Source organism: Asparagus officinalis, chromosome 5, assembly GCF_001876935.1.
Source record: "Asparagus officinalis chromosome 5, Aspof.V1, whole genome shotgun sequence".
NCBI lineage: Eukaryota > Viridiplantae > Streptophyta > Magnoliopsida > Asparagales > Asparagaceae > Asparagus > Asparagus officinalis.
In genome coordinates this window covers 109,788,691-109,807,406 of record NC_033798.1, presented here as the reverse complement: position 1 = coordinate 109,807,406, position 18,716 = coordinate 109,788,691, and the positions used below count along the sequence as shown (strand labels likewise).

The following is an 18,716-nucleotide window of genomic DNA, read 5'->3' as shown; positions in this document are numbered from 1 at the left end:
ATGTTTTTAATACTTTTTTGTTCATTTTAGCTCACAGCTTACCATGAAAGTGGACATGCCGTTGTTGCTTTAAATACCGATGGCACGCTACCTATTCATAAAGCAACAATAATGCCCCGAGGATCTGCGTTAGGGATGGTTACGCAGCTTCCTTCTGATGATGAAACATCAGTGAGCAAGAAGAAATTATTAGCAAGGCTTGATGTCTGTATGGGAGGAAGAGTTGCTGAGGAAACTTATATTTGGTGAAGACTCTATTACAACAGGTGCAAGCAACGATCTCCACACAGCCACAGAGCTTGCCCAGTACATGTTATATTATTCATGTATATAAATTTGGTGCAATTTCATCTGTGTTTCTATCCTCCATCGAATATTCTGCTTATTCTTCTTCACGTGTCAACTTGTGGAATGAGCGATACAATTGGTCCTGTGTATGTCAAAGAGCGGCCAGGATCAGAGATGCAATCACGAATCAATGCTGAAGTATGTTGTGTTTCTCATTCCTCTTCACACATAAGTCCGAATTGCTCTAATGGCAGCTATTACCAGTGCAGGTGGTGAAACTCCTAAGAAAAGCTTATGAAAGAGTCAGAAAATTACTAAAAATGGTTCTTTTTCCCCTTCTCTGAGCTATTTCATTTTTCTTTCATCAACGAATCTCCCAGTAGGACGTCTTTATTGATGAACTTGCGTTTCTTTACACCAATGAGTTACATATCATACATTTGCATCATATGCAATTTTATATTGGTAATTTGCCAGACAAAAGATGTAGCCACTTTAGCAGCCATGATGATACAGGAGATCAAGCATTGGACGAGACAATAAGAAAAGCACTCGTGTCGACTCGGATATCAGATTAGGAAAGAGTTCCTTTTTGGTTATTTTCTTTTAGATTAGGAAAGAGTTCTTTTTGGTTATTTCCTTTTAGATTAGGAAAAGTTTGTTTTTGGTTATTTCCTTTTAGATTCAGACTTTCTTTTTTTATTAAAGTTAGGATAGGTTTAGTTGGCTATAAATAATAGTTCATTTTGTAAATCAGGTAATTAACTTTTAATTATTCAATCAAGAGAATTATTCTCCAGTATTTTTTTTCTCAAGTTTAAGAAACCTATGGCTTGTGGATTCAAGCTTGTTTTCTATCTGCTATTGTCAGGGCTTGTCGGCATCGGAACGATATCCGATCGGCCTTCTCGTTTCTACGTCTGCGTCAAGTGGTATCAGAGCTTCAGGTTCAACATCCTCGACAATGACAGGTGACGACGAGAAGAAACTTTCTTTACAGGATCTTTCTACGAGAATGGATTCTATGGATGGAAGATTTGCACGTTGGAGGCGTCTCTTCAGAACCTTCAACAAGCCATAGAAGAACTTACCCTTCACCTCGACAATGAGAATAATTTCGCCGACGGTCTTTACCTAAGCGAACCCAGAGTTAGGCTACCCCGACATCCACCTCCGTACAATCTCCAACCCCCTCCATATCAGCCCCCTCCACATCAGCCTCCTCCATATCAAACACTTTTGTATCAACCTCCTTCATATCAACCCCCTCTACATCATAGATGACATCCCAACTAACCCCCTCCACATGATGAATACAGTGACGAAGGAGCAGACTATGGTGCCCAATTTGAGAGACCATGGTACGAAAACGTTTCGAGCGAAGGAGGGCGACCTTATAGCAGAGGTCGAGGTAGAGGCTTCAACCCTCGTCGTAACTATCATTGATAGGGCGGACATCACTACGACCAAGAGTACCGGATGAAGGTGGAACTCCCCTCCTTTGGAGGAAATCTGAACATAGAGGCTTTCTTGGATTAGCTATATGAAGTGGAGAAGTTCTTTGAGATGGCTAATGTACCCGAAGCAAATCAAGTGAAGTTTGTGGCATATCGTCTCAATGGAGGAGCCGCAGCATATGATGGGATCAGACTCAAAACACTAGGCAACGATAATGTAAGCAACCAGTTCGGGTTTGACGACATATGAAGCAATTACTCCAGGCTAGGTTCTTATCACCCGACTACCAACAGATCCTTCACAACCAGTTCGAGCAATGCTATCAAGGCATCTGATCAATAAGCGCTTATAGCGAAGAGTTCTTTCGTCTTCTCGTTGCGATTTGTCGATGAGCGAGGAGCAACTCGCGGCCAAATATATCGGAGGTTTGAAGTATTCAATTCAAGAGAATGTGGTCATCCACAATGTGTACTCTGTGGACGAAGCTCATAACATGACTCTTAAGACGAAAAGATTAGCCTCCAAGGCGTTACCTTTCAGACAAGCAGAACAGGGAGGTTCGATTGAGAAGTCGAGAGGTGAGTCGGTCGGGCAAAAGACGATTGATCGGCCTGTTCCTCCATGATTGGCCGCGCAGTCGACAACTCAACCACAACCCTCGACGACTCAAGCAAATATGTATGTCAAGCCGACTGTAGAGAAGTGTTTCCGATGTCTCCAACCAGGGCATAAATCCAACGAGTGCTCGCAACGGCGAAAGATCAATCTAGCGGATTATGAAGAAGCCGAGGATGGACACACGACATTCGAAGAAGAGTATGAGGAAGAGGTTGCAGAGATTGAAGGCGACAATGTGTCGTGTGTTGTTCAACAACTCCTGTGCGCTCAGAAGACACCAGATTTATCACAACGACACCAAATTTTCTTTTCTAGATGTTCAGTCAACAACAAGGTGTGCACCCTCATCATTGACAATGAAAGCTGTGAGAATATTATGTCAAAGGTTTTGTTGGATCACTTAAAACTGCTGACTGAAACAAAGTTTGTGCCTTATACCATAGGATAGATCAAGAATGATCCCTCCGTGAAGGGGACCGAAGTATGTTGCGTACCACTATCACTAGGCAAGACTTATAGTGATTCTGTTGCATGTGATGTTGTGGATATGGACGCATGCCATGTATTGTTAGGATGGTCGTGACGGTATGATGTTGACGCTAAGCATGGTGGCAAGAAAAACGAGTACTCTTTTGTGTGGATGAATAAAAAGATCATCCTACCACTTATTCCACCCTCTCCAAAGAGCCCCGAAGATCAAAAGTCCAAACGTATATCTCTTTGTAACAAGGAAGAGTTTCTGGCCGAGTCAAAGGAGTTAAAGCAGAGGTTTGCCTTAGTTGTGAAAGAAGAAGTGAAGGCACTTATTGAGGTCCCAGGGAAGATGAAGTCACTGCTTAAGGAGTTTGAAGTGCCGATTCCTAAAGAGCTGCCGGAGGGTTTACCTCCTATGAGGGATATTCAGCGCCACATTGATATTATCTTGGGTTCAGTACTTCCTAATCTCCTAAATTATCGCATGAACCCTCAGGAAAAGAAGGTTTTACAGGACGTCATTGAGGACCTTATTAAGAAAGGCCACATCCGAGAGAGCATGAGTCCATCCGTAGTTCCAGCACTGTTGACACCAAAGAAGGATGACAGTTGGCGGATGTGTGTGGATAGCAGGACCATTAACAAGATTACAATTCGCTACAGGTTCCCAATCTCTCGGCTAGACGACATGTTAGATCAGTTAGGAGGTGTGAGCGTCTTTTCGAAAGTCAACTTGAGGAGTGGATATCATCAGATCCGAATCCGACCCGGCGACGAGTGGAAGACTGCATTCAAGAATAGTGAGGGCCTTTACGAATGTCAAGATGAGTAGGAACATATGTTGTATCTCCGAGATGTCTTCTAAGTGCTAAAGGAGATTGAGCTTTATATCAACCTTAAGAAGTGTGTGTTCTTGATGACTCAACTTGTGTTCTTGGGATTCGTGGTAAGCTCGTAGGGGATCCAAGTCGTCGAGAACAAAGTTAAGGCAATCAAGGATTGGCTGACTCCAACAGGTGTTACAGAAATAAGAAGCTTTCATGGGCTAGCATCTTTTTATCGGCGTTTTATTCGCAGTTTCAGTTCTATAGTTGCTCCCATGAAGAATTGCTTGAACAAGAAGAGGAGATTCAAGGTGTTCAATGAAGGAGACATGATGATGGTTTACTTGCGGAAAGAACGGATGCCGGCTGGAACATACAGCAAGCTTAAGCCGAAAAGATATGGACCGTTTAAGATTCTTAAGAAGATCAATGATAATGCATATGTAGTGGATCTTCCAGAAGGAATGGCTATGTCAGCGACATTTAACGTGACAGATATTTCTGATTATCATCCTTCATTCAAGTTGTATTTGAGTGATGCGAACTCAGAGACGAGTTCTTCTGAAGAAGGAGGGACTGATACAGGAGATCAAGCATTGAACGAGACAAGAAGAAAAGCACCCGTGTCGACTCGGACATCAGATTAGGAAAGAGTTACTTTTTGGTTATTTTCTTTTAGATTAGAAAAAAGTTCTTTTTGGTTATTTCCTTTTAGATTAGGAAAGAGTTCCTTTTTAGTTATTTCCTTTAAGATTCAGATTTTCTTTTTTATTAGAGTTAGGATAGGTTTAGTTGGCTATAAATAATAGTTTTTTTTGTAAATCAAGTAATTAACTTTCAATTATTCAATTAAGAGAATTGTTCTCCATTGTTTTTCTTCTCAAGTTTGAGAAACCTAGGGCTTGTAGATTCAAGCTTGTTTTCTACCAGCTATTGTCAGTGCTCGTCGGCATCGAAACGATATCCGATTAGCCTCCCGTTTCTACGTCTGCGTCACATGATGTAAATATAAGATATAGAGGTTTTAAGAACATTGACAGGTGGAGATATAGTCAACACAAATATAGTTGTTCTGGACCTATAGTTTCCGTCTAATTAATTTCAGCTAATATTCTAAGAATTTGAGCAAAGCTTTTAAGGCATGTAACTAGCGATTAGAACAATACTTCTTTCCTCATATTGAGAGTTAAAGGTTGCAGCAATGACGCAGCGCAGAAGTGATAACTTCGGAATCCACTAAGGGTGTTATCTGAATCCATAAAGAACGATCTCCGAATTTACGAAGAACTTCGAATCCACGAAGAAAATTTTGAAAGAGTAATTTTATTGATGAAAAGATATTATCCTTTGAGGTTACATGACTCTTCTTAAACAGAAAAATAAATACAACTCCTAGTTAGACTAGAATTACAAAGAAATAGAAAGTATTAAATTCTATCCTAAAAAGACTTGCTATAATAGAAAAAATAAATCATGAATCAAAATTGAATTTGTTTCCTAATCTAATTGGACTCTAATATTGAATTTATTTCCTAATCTAAATAGACTCTAATTTTATTACTAAAAATAAACTAAAAGCTGATTATTTTTGGATTTTAGCCAAAACTGGATATTACTGATGAGATTTTAAAAATTTGACAATTTGGTTGGTTCTGTCTCGTCGAGATAGACGATTTACATATATAATATGTCAGAATTCGTCTTCTGAGTTGAAAGATATGATCTTTTCTTTGCAGAGGTCACTTCTGTGGGTAGCTCCAATATCAAATTGCCATGACCTACCTAAAAGCATATGACAAATATCCATCTCGACCACATCACACAACACATCATCAACATAGCTGCGACCGATAGAAAAAGGTACCTGACACATCTTATCGTTCTGCACATCATTGCCCTTGCGAATCCAGTCGATCATATGGAGAGGTGGGTGTTTCTCTGTCTTCAAACCTAACTTATTCACCATAAGTCGAGACATAAAATTCTCTCTACTGTGACCGTCAATAATAACATTACAAACCTTCTGCATCACAGTGCATCTCGTGCGGAAGATATTATGCTCTGGAGATGGTTCTTCTTTCTTTATTGCTTCTTTAGTGCTCTTACCAACTCCAAGGTCTTGCTTAGGGTCACTGTCGCTGTTGAATTCATCATGTGGAGTCAGATCACGTCGTTGGCGACCATCAACGCGATTTTGAACTCCCGTCGTGTTCAGACGCTCAACTGTCGCCGCAAGTCGCTCCATGACAGTTTTCATCTGATTAACATCGGCCTTTAGCACGTCGAACTCAGTTCGAGAAATAAGGACTTCATCACCTGCCATCGGATCGGAGGAATAAGGCTCTGATGCCAATTGACGCAGCATTGAAGTGATAACCTCGGAATCCACCAATGGTGTTCTTTGGATCCACAAAAAACGATCTCCGAATCCACGAAAAAAATATTGAAAGGGTAATTTTATTGATGAAAATATATTATCCTTTGGGGTTATATGACTTTTCTTAAATAGAAAAACAAATAAGACTCCTAGGAAGACTAGAATTATAAAGAAATAGAAAATATTAAATTCTATCCTAAAAAGACTCCCTATAATAGATGAAACAAATCATGAATCAAAATTGAATTTGCTTCTTAATCTAATTGGACTCTAATATTGAATTTATTTCCTAATCTAAATAGACTCCAATTTTATTACTAAAAATAAACTAAAAGCTGATTATTTTCAGATTTCAGCGAAAACTAGATATTGCTGATGATATTTTAAAATTTTAACAATTTGGTTGGCTCTGTCTCGTCGAGATAGGCGATTTACATATATAATATGTCAGAATTCGCCTTCTGAGTTGGAAGATATGATCATTTCTTTGCGGAGGTCAATAATACGTATAAATCTGTATTTAGCTCGTGATTGTTTGCACCCCCCATGAAATTGTCAGTTAAGCGTCCTACTTTAAGCAATCACTGAATATCCTCACAAGAAAGCTAAATTGTCTACGTTGTAAAAACTAAAAAATAGCATGAGCAAGAGGATACATACATACAGTAATCATGTTTTTGTTTATTCATGTGCTACTTTGGAAGCATGAAAGATGTGAAAGAAACTAAGAGGCTTTGTCCAGAAAAAATAAGAAAATAATTACACAAGTTTGGTAGGATGTGATAGTATGAAGATGGAGTTCCTGCCTTTAGTATCTTTTATTCATTAGAAAAGAGAGAAGAGTAGAAGCATACACCTGTGGGTTTGTCATGGTTTGACAAAACCTTAAACTGTCAGCTGTTTCTTTTTTCTTATTCCCTTCCTGTTGTGGTTAGATCAGGTTGATTAATTCTTGTGGATCCTTTCATCTAAAATATGGTTTCTATTTTTTGAAATTATTGGCTTATTCATGCATGAATTTAACTTCATTTTGCAGCATGAAAGTGCATTACATACGCTAGCAAATGCGCTGCTAGATTATGAAACCCTCAGAGCGGATGACATCAAGCAAATCCTACATCTTTCAGGAGGCCAACTATCTGAACAACAAGAGGAGCTTACGCTGACTTAGATCATGCATACAGTCTTTACCAATGTAAACAAGTGTACAGTTGTGCATTACAGGTACTCTATTTATAAAAGAATCAGCTATTTCTTCCCTTTATTTGTTGCCTTTAGAGATCAAAGAGAAGTATCATATTCTTCAGCTTAAACATTCATAAAATTGATAGCCAGGAGGGAAACAAATTTTTGGCATACGCTACCATTTGTATCAAGAGTTACCCATAAGGACGCCCATCTCTGATAATGGTAATGAAACTCTCTAGAAGAAAATCTGAGACATACTGGATGAAAAAAATAAGCAAAACATTTAAGATTAGCATTATTACATTTAAGAATAGCATTTAAAGTTTTGCCTGTACATTCGTAAACATTTCTGATTATAGCTGTATGAATACTTGGTTTAACACAATTTTGTGAACAAAATCATGTTATTGGAGTGCATCTATTACGTGCCGTGCATTCTTTTCGAAATAAGTTTCTTATCTATATGATTATGTTTATGCTTTATGGTTCGATTTTAGATTGTTACGTATATATATGAAATGCAGTAGGAACTTGGTTCTCAGAAAGAAAATGCAATATGTCAAAATATCCTAAGAAAATGTGTTTGATTGAAGAAGAGCACACAAGAAAACGATTGAACCATCGTGCGACTGCCAGACTTTCTTGAAAATATTTAAGCTTGATAGCCCCCAATCAGCCTATGAACATTGGGTTACAATTTTGCCATAGTATACTTTGGTTTTACTAAAACTGGTACCCTCCTTCAAGCGGCCTAGTGGTTAGGGCTTGGAGCCTTGGCTTAAAAAGCTAAGGGTTGATCCATGTTTATGACATGTCTATCTCCAATTTCTAATTATTAGATATTGTAATATTTGTGCAATTCCTCTGGGCCCGAATTACGAAAGGGGAGTCCCATGTTTCGGGATTTACTTGATTTTTCCTAAGCTGAAGTTTCTCTCTCCTGCGTACACACGCAGAGGGGATAAAAAGAAAAATTCCCCAAGGACCCAAAATATGGGACCAATAGGTGGGACAGGTGATGTGTCCCCTTTATATTGCATAATGAGCTGGTCATCATTAATGATTACCATCTTATTATGCAATAGGGGAGGGACACCTCACCTGTCCTCCCTATTGGTCCTATATTTTGGGTCCATGTAGCAAAACTCGGAAAAAAATGGTACCACTTGTTGCTCAAAGATGCATCATCAACAGTCTTTAAGATGATTGAAGTCCCAAGTTCTCGGCCTGAGTAACGTATTTAATAGACAGTTGTTTAACAATTCAAAGCAAGCATGGGACCATCGTGAATGATCCTCTGCTCGTTTCCTTCTACTTGAGTCATTCCTTTACTCTGTCTTATTTTAATATTTAACTCTGTTATTTTGATATTCAACTCTTCATGTGAGTGACTTCCCTCTTAACAGAGGCAAATTTCCCAAAAAAAGCGGTTCAAATATATACTTAAATTTGTCTACTGTGTCATTAAGCTTCTTTTTAAAATATGAAGTGGCTCCTTTGTCAAACTAGAAGGGTGGATCTAACCTTTAGCCATGGGCAACTCCTTGCAATGTTGTGGCAAATAACGTTTCCTTTCTACTACATATAAGCAACAGAAGTTTGCGTGAGGTTATGTTTTTAAGTTGGAAAGCTCATATATTTTATCTTTGTAGTTTCTATTTATTCTGTATCAAGCGACTATGAAAGTTTATCAGGAAACTATATAATTCATGTCGCATAATAATAATAAAGTGATGTTGAAATTATCATGTCTACGCCATTGGTTGGGCTGAGAAGGTAACAGTTGTCCCAATACAGCTAATTAATATCTTCATCTTGGAGCAGTTACTTTTAGTTGCCCATTAGAACCAATGAGATTGTCTCACGGCCTTCAAGTACTTCAAGATGTGTGAGAAAAATCACAGTTTGACAGAGACCATGATCAAAGTTTCTTCATCTCCATATTACTGAGGTTGCAAGTTTGCTAGTCATCTCACTGGGCCCCGCTTACCCTTTGTAGTACCGTACCGAGCTCATTTGAGAGTGAGGGAAAGCACTGCCAGCATTGTAGCTGAAAGCGTGCCAATTGTTTGATAGAGATAGAGAGACAAGTGTGCGTATTTTATTTTAGGGTGAACTAGACTAAATCGCATGAAAGCCCCAATAACTTTTGCAGAAAAAACCCATTGTCTTTTGGGTAATTTACACTAAACCCATAATAACTTTCAAAATGCCTTTTTACGTATTATTTGGGTTCTATTTTATGGGCGTTACTTATTAGGGGGCTTCCTGCAAAATGCAAAAGTTGTTGGGGTTCACCTCAAATTGCTGAAAGGTTTTGGAAGTTTAGTGTAATTTTACCCTTAATTTTATTTCCTGGAGTGGAAGCGGACATCAGTATTGTGGTCACTAACGAGCCAATCCACCAACTTTGCCCGGCCGCAGCAGCAATCCAAAAGTTTCAGGAAGAAACCAAAACATCAGTCGCAGCTTCCAGAATACATCTCTACTATATATTTTCGTTCGTTCGTTCGTTCGTTCGCTTTCTTCCTTGATGAGCATCATCACCACCAATGCTACCAGAAAAGTTCACAAGCACAACACGAGCATGCTCTCACTTGCAGAGTGATCGAGTGGACTTTTAGTACCAAATGTTGTCAGATTAACTTTTAATACCAAATTGATTAAGTGGGTGCAACTAATTTGGTAACTCGACCTATAAATCCTTTCTTCTCTTTTGGAATTTGTTTAAACCTTTCTTTTTCTACTTTTGTACAATAACTTGTTATTCTATCTAGAAATTCTCTATTAAGGTTTAGGTGTCATGATATGGGGGAACGAGCGTGAGAGAGCGTTGCCATTTGTACTTTTATGGTTAGAGTAGGAGTTAGGTGTAAGTTTTGCTAAATTATGCATGATTGTCTTGGTACAAATAAATTTTAGGGGAAGTTACAAAACATCCTCCTAAGGTTTGCATAATTTTATCTTTTTTAGAAAAAATGGAAATTTTTGTCATTAAACAGGTTGCATGGTAGTCAGCCCTATTTGATGGAAATTACAATAGAGTTTCAAAACTTGATGCAAACCTTATGAGGATATTTTGTGATTTTCCCTAAAATTACTAAAAAAAAATAATTTAAGATATCACCCTAGTAATTGATGCAAGTTCTGCCGAACCGCATCATGCGAGTAAGCTGCTTTGATCCATAAATAGGATAATATGAGAACAATTGGGAGATTTCCACTGCCTCCTTGCATATATAGTTTTTTTTTTTTTTAAATAGGATCTCTATTCCAAAGCAATCATTACATCCTAATTCTAATCTAAGAATCAGGTCCTCAAATCTAGCTTGACATTTATCATCAAACACAATCTAAAAAAGTAGCAAATGAGGAACATCAGAAAGAAAATTTCAAGGGTCTAAAACCCCACTTCAATTAAAAAGGAAAGTGAAGAGACTAGAAAATGCATTTAAACTTATTGTTGGGGATGTAGATTGAACTTCTTGATGGATACAAAACAAGAGTGATCCCCGAATAAACAAGGGGAAATGGAGCTTTCTGTACTGTCGTTTCACATGGGGATTAGGAATAAGTTGCAATCAACCCCTCTGTCGTGTAGCTAAACTTGCAAACCCCACCACAATTCACAAAAAGCTACAACCTTTACAAATCATCACCACCGTTTCCCCCAATTTGCATTTTGCATTTTGCATTTGTAGACTCTCAGTCTCGTGAGCTTAGCTTGCATCTCACTTACAAATTAAGACTTTTAGTCATAGAACCATCAGAACAAGCATTTACATCTCCACATCCAAAAACTTTTGTCTCCATGAACTGTAGAAAGTAGGAGGGGGGGTCTAATAGATTTTTACACAAATTAGCTACATAGCACACCACCAAAAAAAAAAAACAAAACAAAACAGAGAATCCGAACTCTCTCCACTTCATCCAAATTGAGTTCCTATGGCATCAGGTAGCAGATGGAGCCATGATGGGATTTATACACAACATTATGGCAATGAAGGATTTACACAAATTCTCAAATCTCAATCAATGTATAGGGTTTTCGATTGCAAGTATGAGAGAATGAAGTCCTGAGAGAGTTATTGCCTCATTGGAAACCCTAGGGAGCTTCTTAATATAGGCACTGTCTTTGGTTCTTCCACCTTAGTGCTCAGCAAACTCGATAATATGAACGGAGATAAATTAGCGAATGGGCTCTGTCCTGTCTTGAACAGCCAAACGTTCTGAAACATCTGCCAGGGATTTGAGGTTGCATTTGATCAATGCCTCGACGAAGTAACAAGTCTCGTCCTTGGTGTTTCCATCAGGCACATCAACTACAAATGACTCAATCACCAAAGTTCCTGGTCTACCGTCGATGATCTCAGGGTGGACAGTAATTACTGAAGAGTAGTTCTGCAGACATGAAGAATAATGTGCATTGGGAAATGATCAAAGATATCTTAACTGCAATATGCAATAATAATCACCACATCAAGACAGAATGCAACTCGTCATAGTAGTTTAGGATAGCGAACTTTGCAGCTCATCATGGTAGTTAAGTGTAGTGAAGTTCACAACATTAATCAAAGCAGAGACACATATCTATAACAAATATTTCAACATACAGGTTTCACAAAGGAAGTAACTGATTAATTTTTTTATGAAAGAGGAACGATAAGCCTGATGACCTCTAGTGCCTCCATAGTATACACAAATTATACGACAGGGTACCGTGAACGTATTCTATATAAGCCGGAGGACAAAATCGTGAAAAAACTTTGTTCTTAATTTGAGTTTACTATATATATTCTTTTTTCTTTTTTTCTTTTTTGTAAAAAAAAAGTGAGATGAGGCTCCTGTGTTTCCTCGCGCAATCTCAACCAAAAAAACCTGCTGACGAAGCACCAGGAAAAGAGGAGCACGCAACAAAGCACAAGCCATACATGATGTTGAGATATAAGAAGCATTATGAGCATAAGAAAATGGTGATAACTAGGGATTAGATATCTCCCTTGTAATTAAATAGATGGGGAAGAGTCCTCAAAGTTTGTTTAATTATTAGTTAGTATTCATATATGATTTATCTTATGTAAAAATTAAAGTGATGAAGAATGGAATACAACAGTCTGATGTCAATGTGATTATAGTTATATCTAGAAATAAATCATATATCAATAATCAAGAAAGTGGTCTCTCCACTGCTGAGCAATAACAACTGCAGAGCATCCAAATTCGTAAACCGTGACAACTGACTACGGATAATGATTATCAATAAAACAAAATGGCATTCGTCAAGGTTCCCAGTACCCCATGGAGAATGACAAACTGAACCATGCATGAACTGGGTTTGCATTATAAAGTAGAGTCAAGTCTCAACAAATGAACACACGTACGCAACCTATGAAGGTCAAGGTTGGAGATGCAAAGTTTACAAAATGATGTTTTTTGTGTGCAAAATTCAACCTAATATAGTCATCAAAATGGCAATTCATTTGCTAGCAGCAGATGAATACCCAAGCAAGCCTCAACTTTTCTAGGCGCGCGCTGTCTCAAAAGCTTTTGAGGATATTTCAAGGCCATGAAAAGGGGACTCACGCGACAATCATGCTACAGTACTTAAAGGTTGAAACCATCATCAAACATCAGAAAATCAATCTAAAAAAGGAAACGGGAAAAAGAAAAAAGAAAAAAGAAACTCAAAATTAAGCAAGGGTAATTACCCTAAGCCTGTGATCGCCACCGACGATCTTAATACTCAATATATGCTCGTTGTCGTCAAGAAACTCGAGCCTCTCGTGGCCGGGAGCCCGGACTTCACATTAACCTCCCTAACGCTGCCGATCTCAAGATCCCCCTGCACGACACAACACCGGCTCACAAAAGGTTTGTACTTCTGCGGCTGATCGAATCTCCTCACCAGCGACCAAACCTGAACCCGCTCAGATTAATCAGTTTAACCCAATAAAAACAAATAAAATTGGGAAATATATATGGAGGCTTTTTGTTGATGATTAATTACGAGATGAGCCGGAGCTCGGATGTGCTTGATGAGAGTGGAGCTGCACTGGTTGTCCCTGGCTTCGTGCTGGTGGTACCGGCGCACGTACTCGGCTTCCATGATTCGGAGGCTGTTCCCGTTCATCACCTCCTCGTTCCACGGAGCCGACCACCATAGCCGGATCTCCGCCGCCGCTGGCCCCTATTCCTCTTCCCACCATCGCAAACGGCACCAAAAACAAATTAACCCGCCCTCCTCCTGAGAACTTCAAAGAAAAAGTATCTCAATCTCTCTCTCTTCTCCTTCTAATTATTGAAGGTTTTTTACTTTCTTCGTATTTATTTCGTACAGAGGAGAGGGGGGGAGAGAGAGAGAAGATCGCAGAGAAGAGATGAGGAGGGGATTGCTGAGTGACTCGCGAGCACCATACAAAAGGTGGGGAAACAACAAGTTGAGATATAAAAAAATATAAAAAAAAAAATCCAAAGGGATGCTCTCTCTCACGCATCAGCGGTCCCCCACTGCTCCAGGTTCATGCACCGGATTGGCTCTTTCCTTTGACCTCTGATTTTTCGCTTATTCACGATTGTGCCACTATTCCTAGAGTAGGCCTCCTGTTGTGGCGACTTCCTGATGATCGACGATGATTGGCTGCTGCTGGAATTCTGTGGCTTTTATCGTATAGGCCTCCGTGTCGGTAATTTGCCTGCCCGCCTAGTTTAGTTACCGTTTCGGTGTTTTTATTACGTCGAATCTTGCATGGGAAAAATATCACTTTAGCTACAGGAAACTGCCACTTGATGATTGCTAGTTTTGAGTTTTGTGGCAATTGGCTGGCTCTTTTTTTTTTCTTCCTTCCATTTCTTTGTCTTAGCTACAGAAAAAGGTTTTCTTTTTTAGGTAAAGATGATATGAGCTATTGATTTGAACTAACTAACATCTTCAACAAAAATTACTTATTTTTTTTTAGTTGAATTAATGGATCATGTTGGATATGCACTCGTATCTTTAATTTCTAAACAAGGTCCGTCTAAAGAACTCTTTTATCTAAATAAATGTTACAAATACTTTAAAAATTAATGACAGAGTAAATTAACCCGATTTTGTAGATGTTCAACTAGCCCCAATTTTGTTTTATACCATTAACAAATTATCAGATAATAATATTTAATTTTTTTGACGATCCTCGGGATATTTCTCAGTTATTTGAAAATAGGAATACGTACAATTCATATTTTCCTTGGCCCCAAACCTCCCCCCCCGCCCATCAACTCACCACTACAAGTAATAATAGAACACAAGATCTTGCTTGCCCCGTTGCACGAACAAGGACATAGTCGTGTCGATTCGGTACCTATGGACCCTTGTGCAGGCTCTTTATCTTTTCTTTTTGACGACCCAAGTTCCCAAAACATAATGTAGACTGCAAAATCACCCTACTTTCTTTGTCCAGCAGTTAAAAAGAGGACCGGTCCACAGTAGGATATCTTTAGATCCTTCAGTAATTAAAGGACTTGACCCTTCACAGGTTGCAATCACCCTTAATTATATCATTTAATGATCTGAAAACATGATTATAACCTATAGAAAGGGCAACAGCAGCAGGTCCTCAAATTGTTGCCTGCCCCTCTCGTTAGACGTAGTTGACATTTAGGGCCTCATCCAGTGCTCCTCTACCTACCCCCATTGATCCCTGTAATTTCTCCCTAATACCAAGGGCATCCAAGTAATTATGCTCAATATTTTAAACCCCGTTAATTTTCAAGCAGTGCAACAACGTGAGCACCATCCCTCGTCTTGGACGTTTGCTGGCCCCTCCGCTGCGCCTAAAGCCAGACAGACACCTACCGCAGATCTCGATGATGACGGTTTAGATGATACCACGTGTCTACGGCTGAACCAACTGAACATGGGCGGTCCAATTTTATATAATTTTCTCTCTCTCTCCTCCACTACTGAAAATTCCCACAGCTCTCCTGCACTGAAGCCTGATAATTACTTTAAGGGGCTGTTTGCTTGCCTAAAAAAGTGGGAAATCAAAGAAAAGGAAACATATTTTTAAGAAAAATAGGTTTTGGGATTGTTTGGTTGGCTAAAAAAAGAAAGAAATCAAAGAAATGGAGATGAGATGGGATGAGTTGTCACCTTATTATAAGATGATGTGAGTGATTTTTTAAGAATACTTGTTTTGATGTTGTTTGGTTGGCGGAAAAAATAAGAAAATAAAGTATAAAAAACATATTTCTTGTATTAGGTTGTTTTCTTTTGTTTGGTTATTTCTTAAAAATAAGAAAATAGATGAGATGAGATGAGTTATCATTATATTATTGGATGATGTGACCACACTTAAGGAAATTATTTCGCTAGCTTTTTGAGAGGAAAACAAAGAAATGAAATGTTAATGAGATGAGATGAGTTGTCACAATCTTATTGGATGATGTGAGTGATTTTTAAATATGAGATGAGATGAGTTGAGTGATGTTGTGGATGAAAATAATATTTTATTAGATATGGTGGATGTGATGGATGAGTTGTTGGATGAAAATAATATTTTATTAGATGTGGTGGATGAGTTGTTGGATAAAAATAATATTTTATTAGATGTTGTGGGTGAGTTTTAGGGATGTAAATGTGTAAAATTGTATTTTTTGAGATTTTTTGGTTTTCATTTCTATTTTTTGGTTTTTTATGAAATAACCAAATAAGAGTACCGCACGGCCAAGTGTGCTAAAATTATGTCCGTACCCTCAGTTTTGGCAAATAGAAGGTAAACTAGTTCTTTTTAGGGCCTGTTTGGTTATTTCCTAAAAACCAAGAAAAACCAAGAAATGGAAATGGGAAAGGTGAAAATCTCAAAAAGTACTATTTCCTCCATTTCCATCCCTAAAACTCACCCACAACATCCAATAAAATATTATTTTCATCCAACAACTCATCCACATCATCTAATAAAATATTATTTTCATCTAACCACTCATCCATCACATCTAATAAAATATTATTTTCATCCAAACATCACTCAACTCATCTTTTTTCATCATTTCAAATCACTCACATCATCCAATAAAATATTATAACAATTCACCTCATCTCATTAACATTTCATTTCTTTGTTTTCATCCCAAAAAGTTGTGAAAACACTTTTCTTAATCTTGGATCACATCACCCAATAATACAATGACAACTCATCTCATCTCATTTTATTTCTTATTTTTAAGAATGAACCAAACCAAAAAAAAACAACAAACTACAGGAAATAGGTTTCTTATAATTCATTTTATTATTTTTTTTGGCCAACCAAACAACATCAAAACTAGTTTTCTTAAAAAATCACTCACATCATCCAATAATAATATGACAACTAACATCATTTCATCTCCATTTTTTGATTTCCTTCATTTTTTAGCCAACCAAACACTCCCAAACCAATTCTTCATTTTAATAGTTTTTCATTTCTTTGATTTCCCTCTTTTTTTAGTAAAACAAACATGCCCTTATAAACTAGTTTAAAAGGAAATTAGGACGGGGGTGGATTAAAAAATAACAAGTTTAAAGGTTAAAATTTGGCCTAATAATACTAGTTTTAGTCTTGAGTTAGATTTTGAAAAATTAGAATTAAGACTTTGGACCAATATTATCTTTATCTGATCTTGTTTAATAGATTTGCCAAACACTGTCTTGTCTTATGCATTTATTTACGCACTAGCCATAAATAATTTTCGTATGGATTGTTCTTTGTCTCAAATGTCTTATAGCGTTTAAAGAATTAGATAGATGTCACAAACTACTAGTCCTTTATAAGGGTGTAATAGCGATTTTTTTTTGCTTGTTAAATGCTCAATTTACTCAAAAACATAACACCCAGGTCAACATTTTATACTTAAGTTTGGGATGTACATTGTGTGTTTTAAGTACATTGTACTTTTTTTTAAGCAAACGAGTCTTAGTAGCTCCATAAATTATTATCATGATTTTCTAAATGAAGAAAAGTAAGCTTCATATTTATAAATATAGGATAGTAGATTAGTTGTTTCTTAGGGGGGTTAGTCAAATAGAACTCAAAACTAGTATATAATTTGTAAGATAAAATTTTAGGGAAAAATGTGTCGGGGCCCCAAAAGCTGAAATATCATGTGACGAGGCCCCTTGTATTTTCCCCCTTGTGTATAAGCCCCAAAAAAGCATCCTTTAATATTTCTAAGGCCCTCCACGTCAGCTGTATACAGCTAGAGTCATTGTATTTTGTAAAAACCCGACTTTGCCCTTCTTCTTCGTCCCCAGACGCTTTGTCACATCTCATTAAATGAGACTGGACTCGATTACGGCGCCTCTTTTACACCGCCTCTATTTTTACTTTCTTCCAAAATACAAAAGAGCTACCGAAACTCTCAATCTTCCATTTCCAGCGACGGAGTATATTTTCGCTGTCTAGGTTTTTCGCCGGAAAATGTCGTCCAGGGAAGCGGAATCTGTAAATGACTACGAAATCTCTCATACCAGCGATTTGAAGGAAAAAGACGGTTCGTCTGGGGTTGGCAGCGCAGAGGAAGCCACTCAAACCCTCATGGTAATGCAAAAGAATGCCCTAGAATGGCGAAACCGCCAAAGAAGAACGGCAAGGGCTGGCCGTGCCATCGAAACCCCCCCCCCCAGAAAAACAGTAAGTGCTAGGTATCCACTATCTGGGGTTTCGAAGTTATCCACTATTTGGGGTTTCGAAGTAATGTGCCCTAATGTTAGTGCTAGGCAATGTTAGTTCTAGTTTGAGTCCATGTTAGTTCTATAACAGTCGGCGTTAGTTCTATTAGATGTCGTGCCCTAATGTTAGTGCTAGAAATGTTAGTTCTAGTTTCAGTCCTTGTTAGTTTTATAACAGTCGGCGTTAGTTCTATTAGATGCCGTGCCCTAATGTTAGTGCTAGGCAATGTTAGTTCTAGTTTGAGTCCATGTTAGTTCTATAACAGTCGGTGTTAGTTCTATTAGATGCTGTTTAGTGTTAGTTCTAATTCAACTTGAAATTTTTATTTTTACAGGAAAAGGCTTGCTGAATTTAACCCGTTTGAATCATTAAGGCTAACCGTCAATATCACGGGTTATTGGAAATTCATGAAGTCTATTGCTCCGAAGATGTGTCAGTGCCACATGGATGCATATCGCGGATCGATATTTCAGCACTACATTTTATTCGGGGCTCTCCAGCCTGATCGCCCACGCTTGAACTGCTGCTGAGTTATTATGATAGGGCCAATGACACATTTTGTATCCCTGATTCAAAGACTGTGGGCTTGAAAAGTGTTAAATTTGATTTGCAATAGGTCCATAACCATACATACTTCCCAGCTCATGGGGAACTCATACATATCAACCGGGACTCAACAAACAGAATCTAATTACAATACTTCGCTCATCTTTTTAAAACTGAAGATGGGAAGAAGTTAAAAAAAGTAACAATTACCCATCGAAGATACCTTGAAGGGCAGCTGGAAAGGCTCGTGGAGTCTAC

General features: G+C 38.1%; 1 protein-coding gene and 1 pseudogene across 1 annotated transcript; one reads left to right on the top strand and one right to left on the bottom strand.

The window, feature by feature from the left end:
- LOC109842352 lies at window positions 211-7,210 on the top strand (annotated as a pseudogene).
- On the bottom strand, window positions 11,020-13,653 carry LOC109840645 (abscisic acid receptor PYL8-like). The gene is given in 4 exon segments (XM_020409371.1): window positions 11,020-11,628; window positions 12,936-13,012; window positions 13,015-13,144; window positions 13,235-13,653. Coding segments are annotated over 4 exon segments (543 nt in total). The 5' UTR covers window positions 13,358-13,653; the 3' UTR covers window positions 11,020-11,415.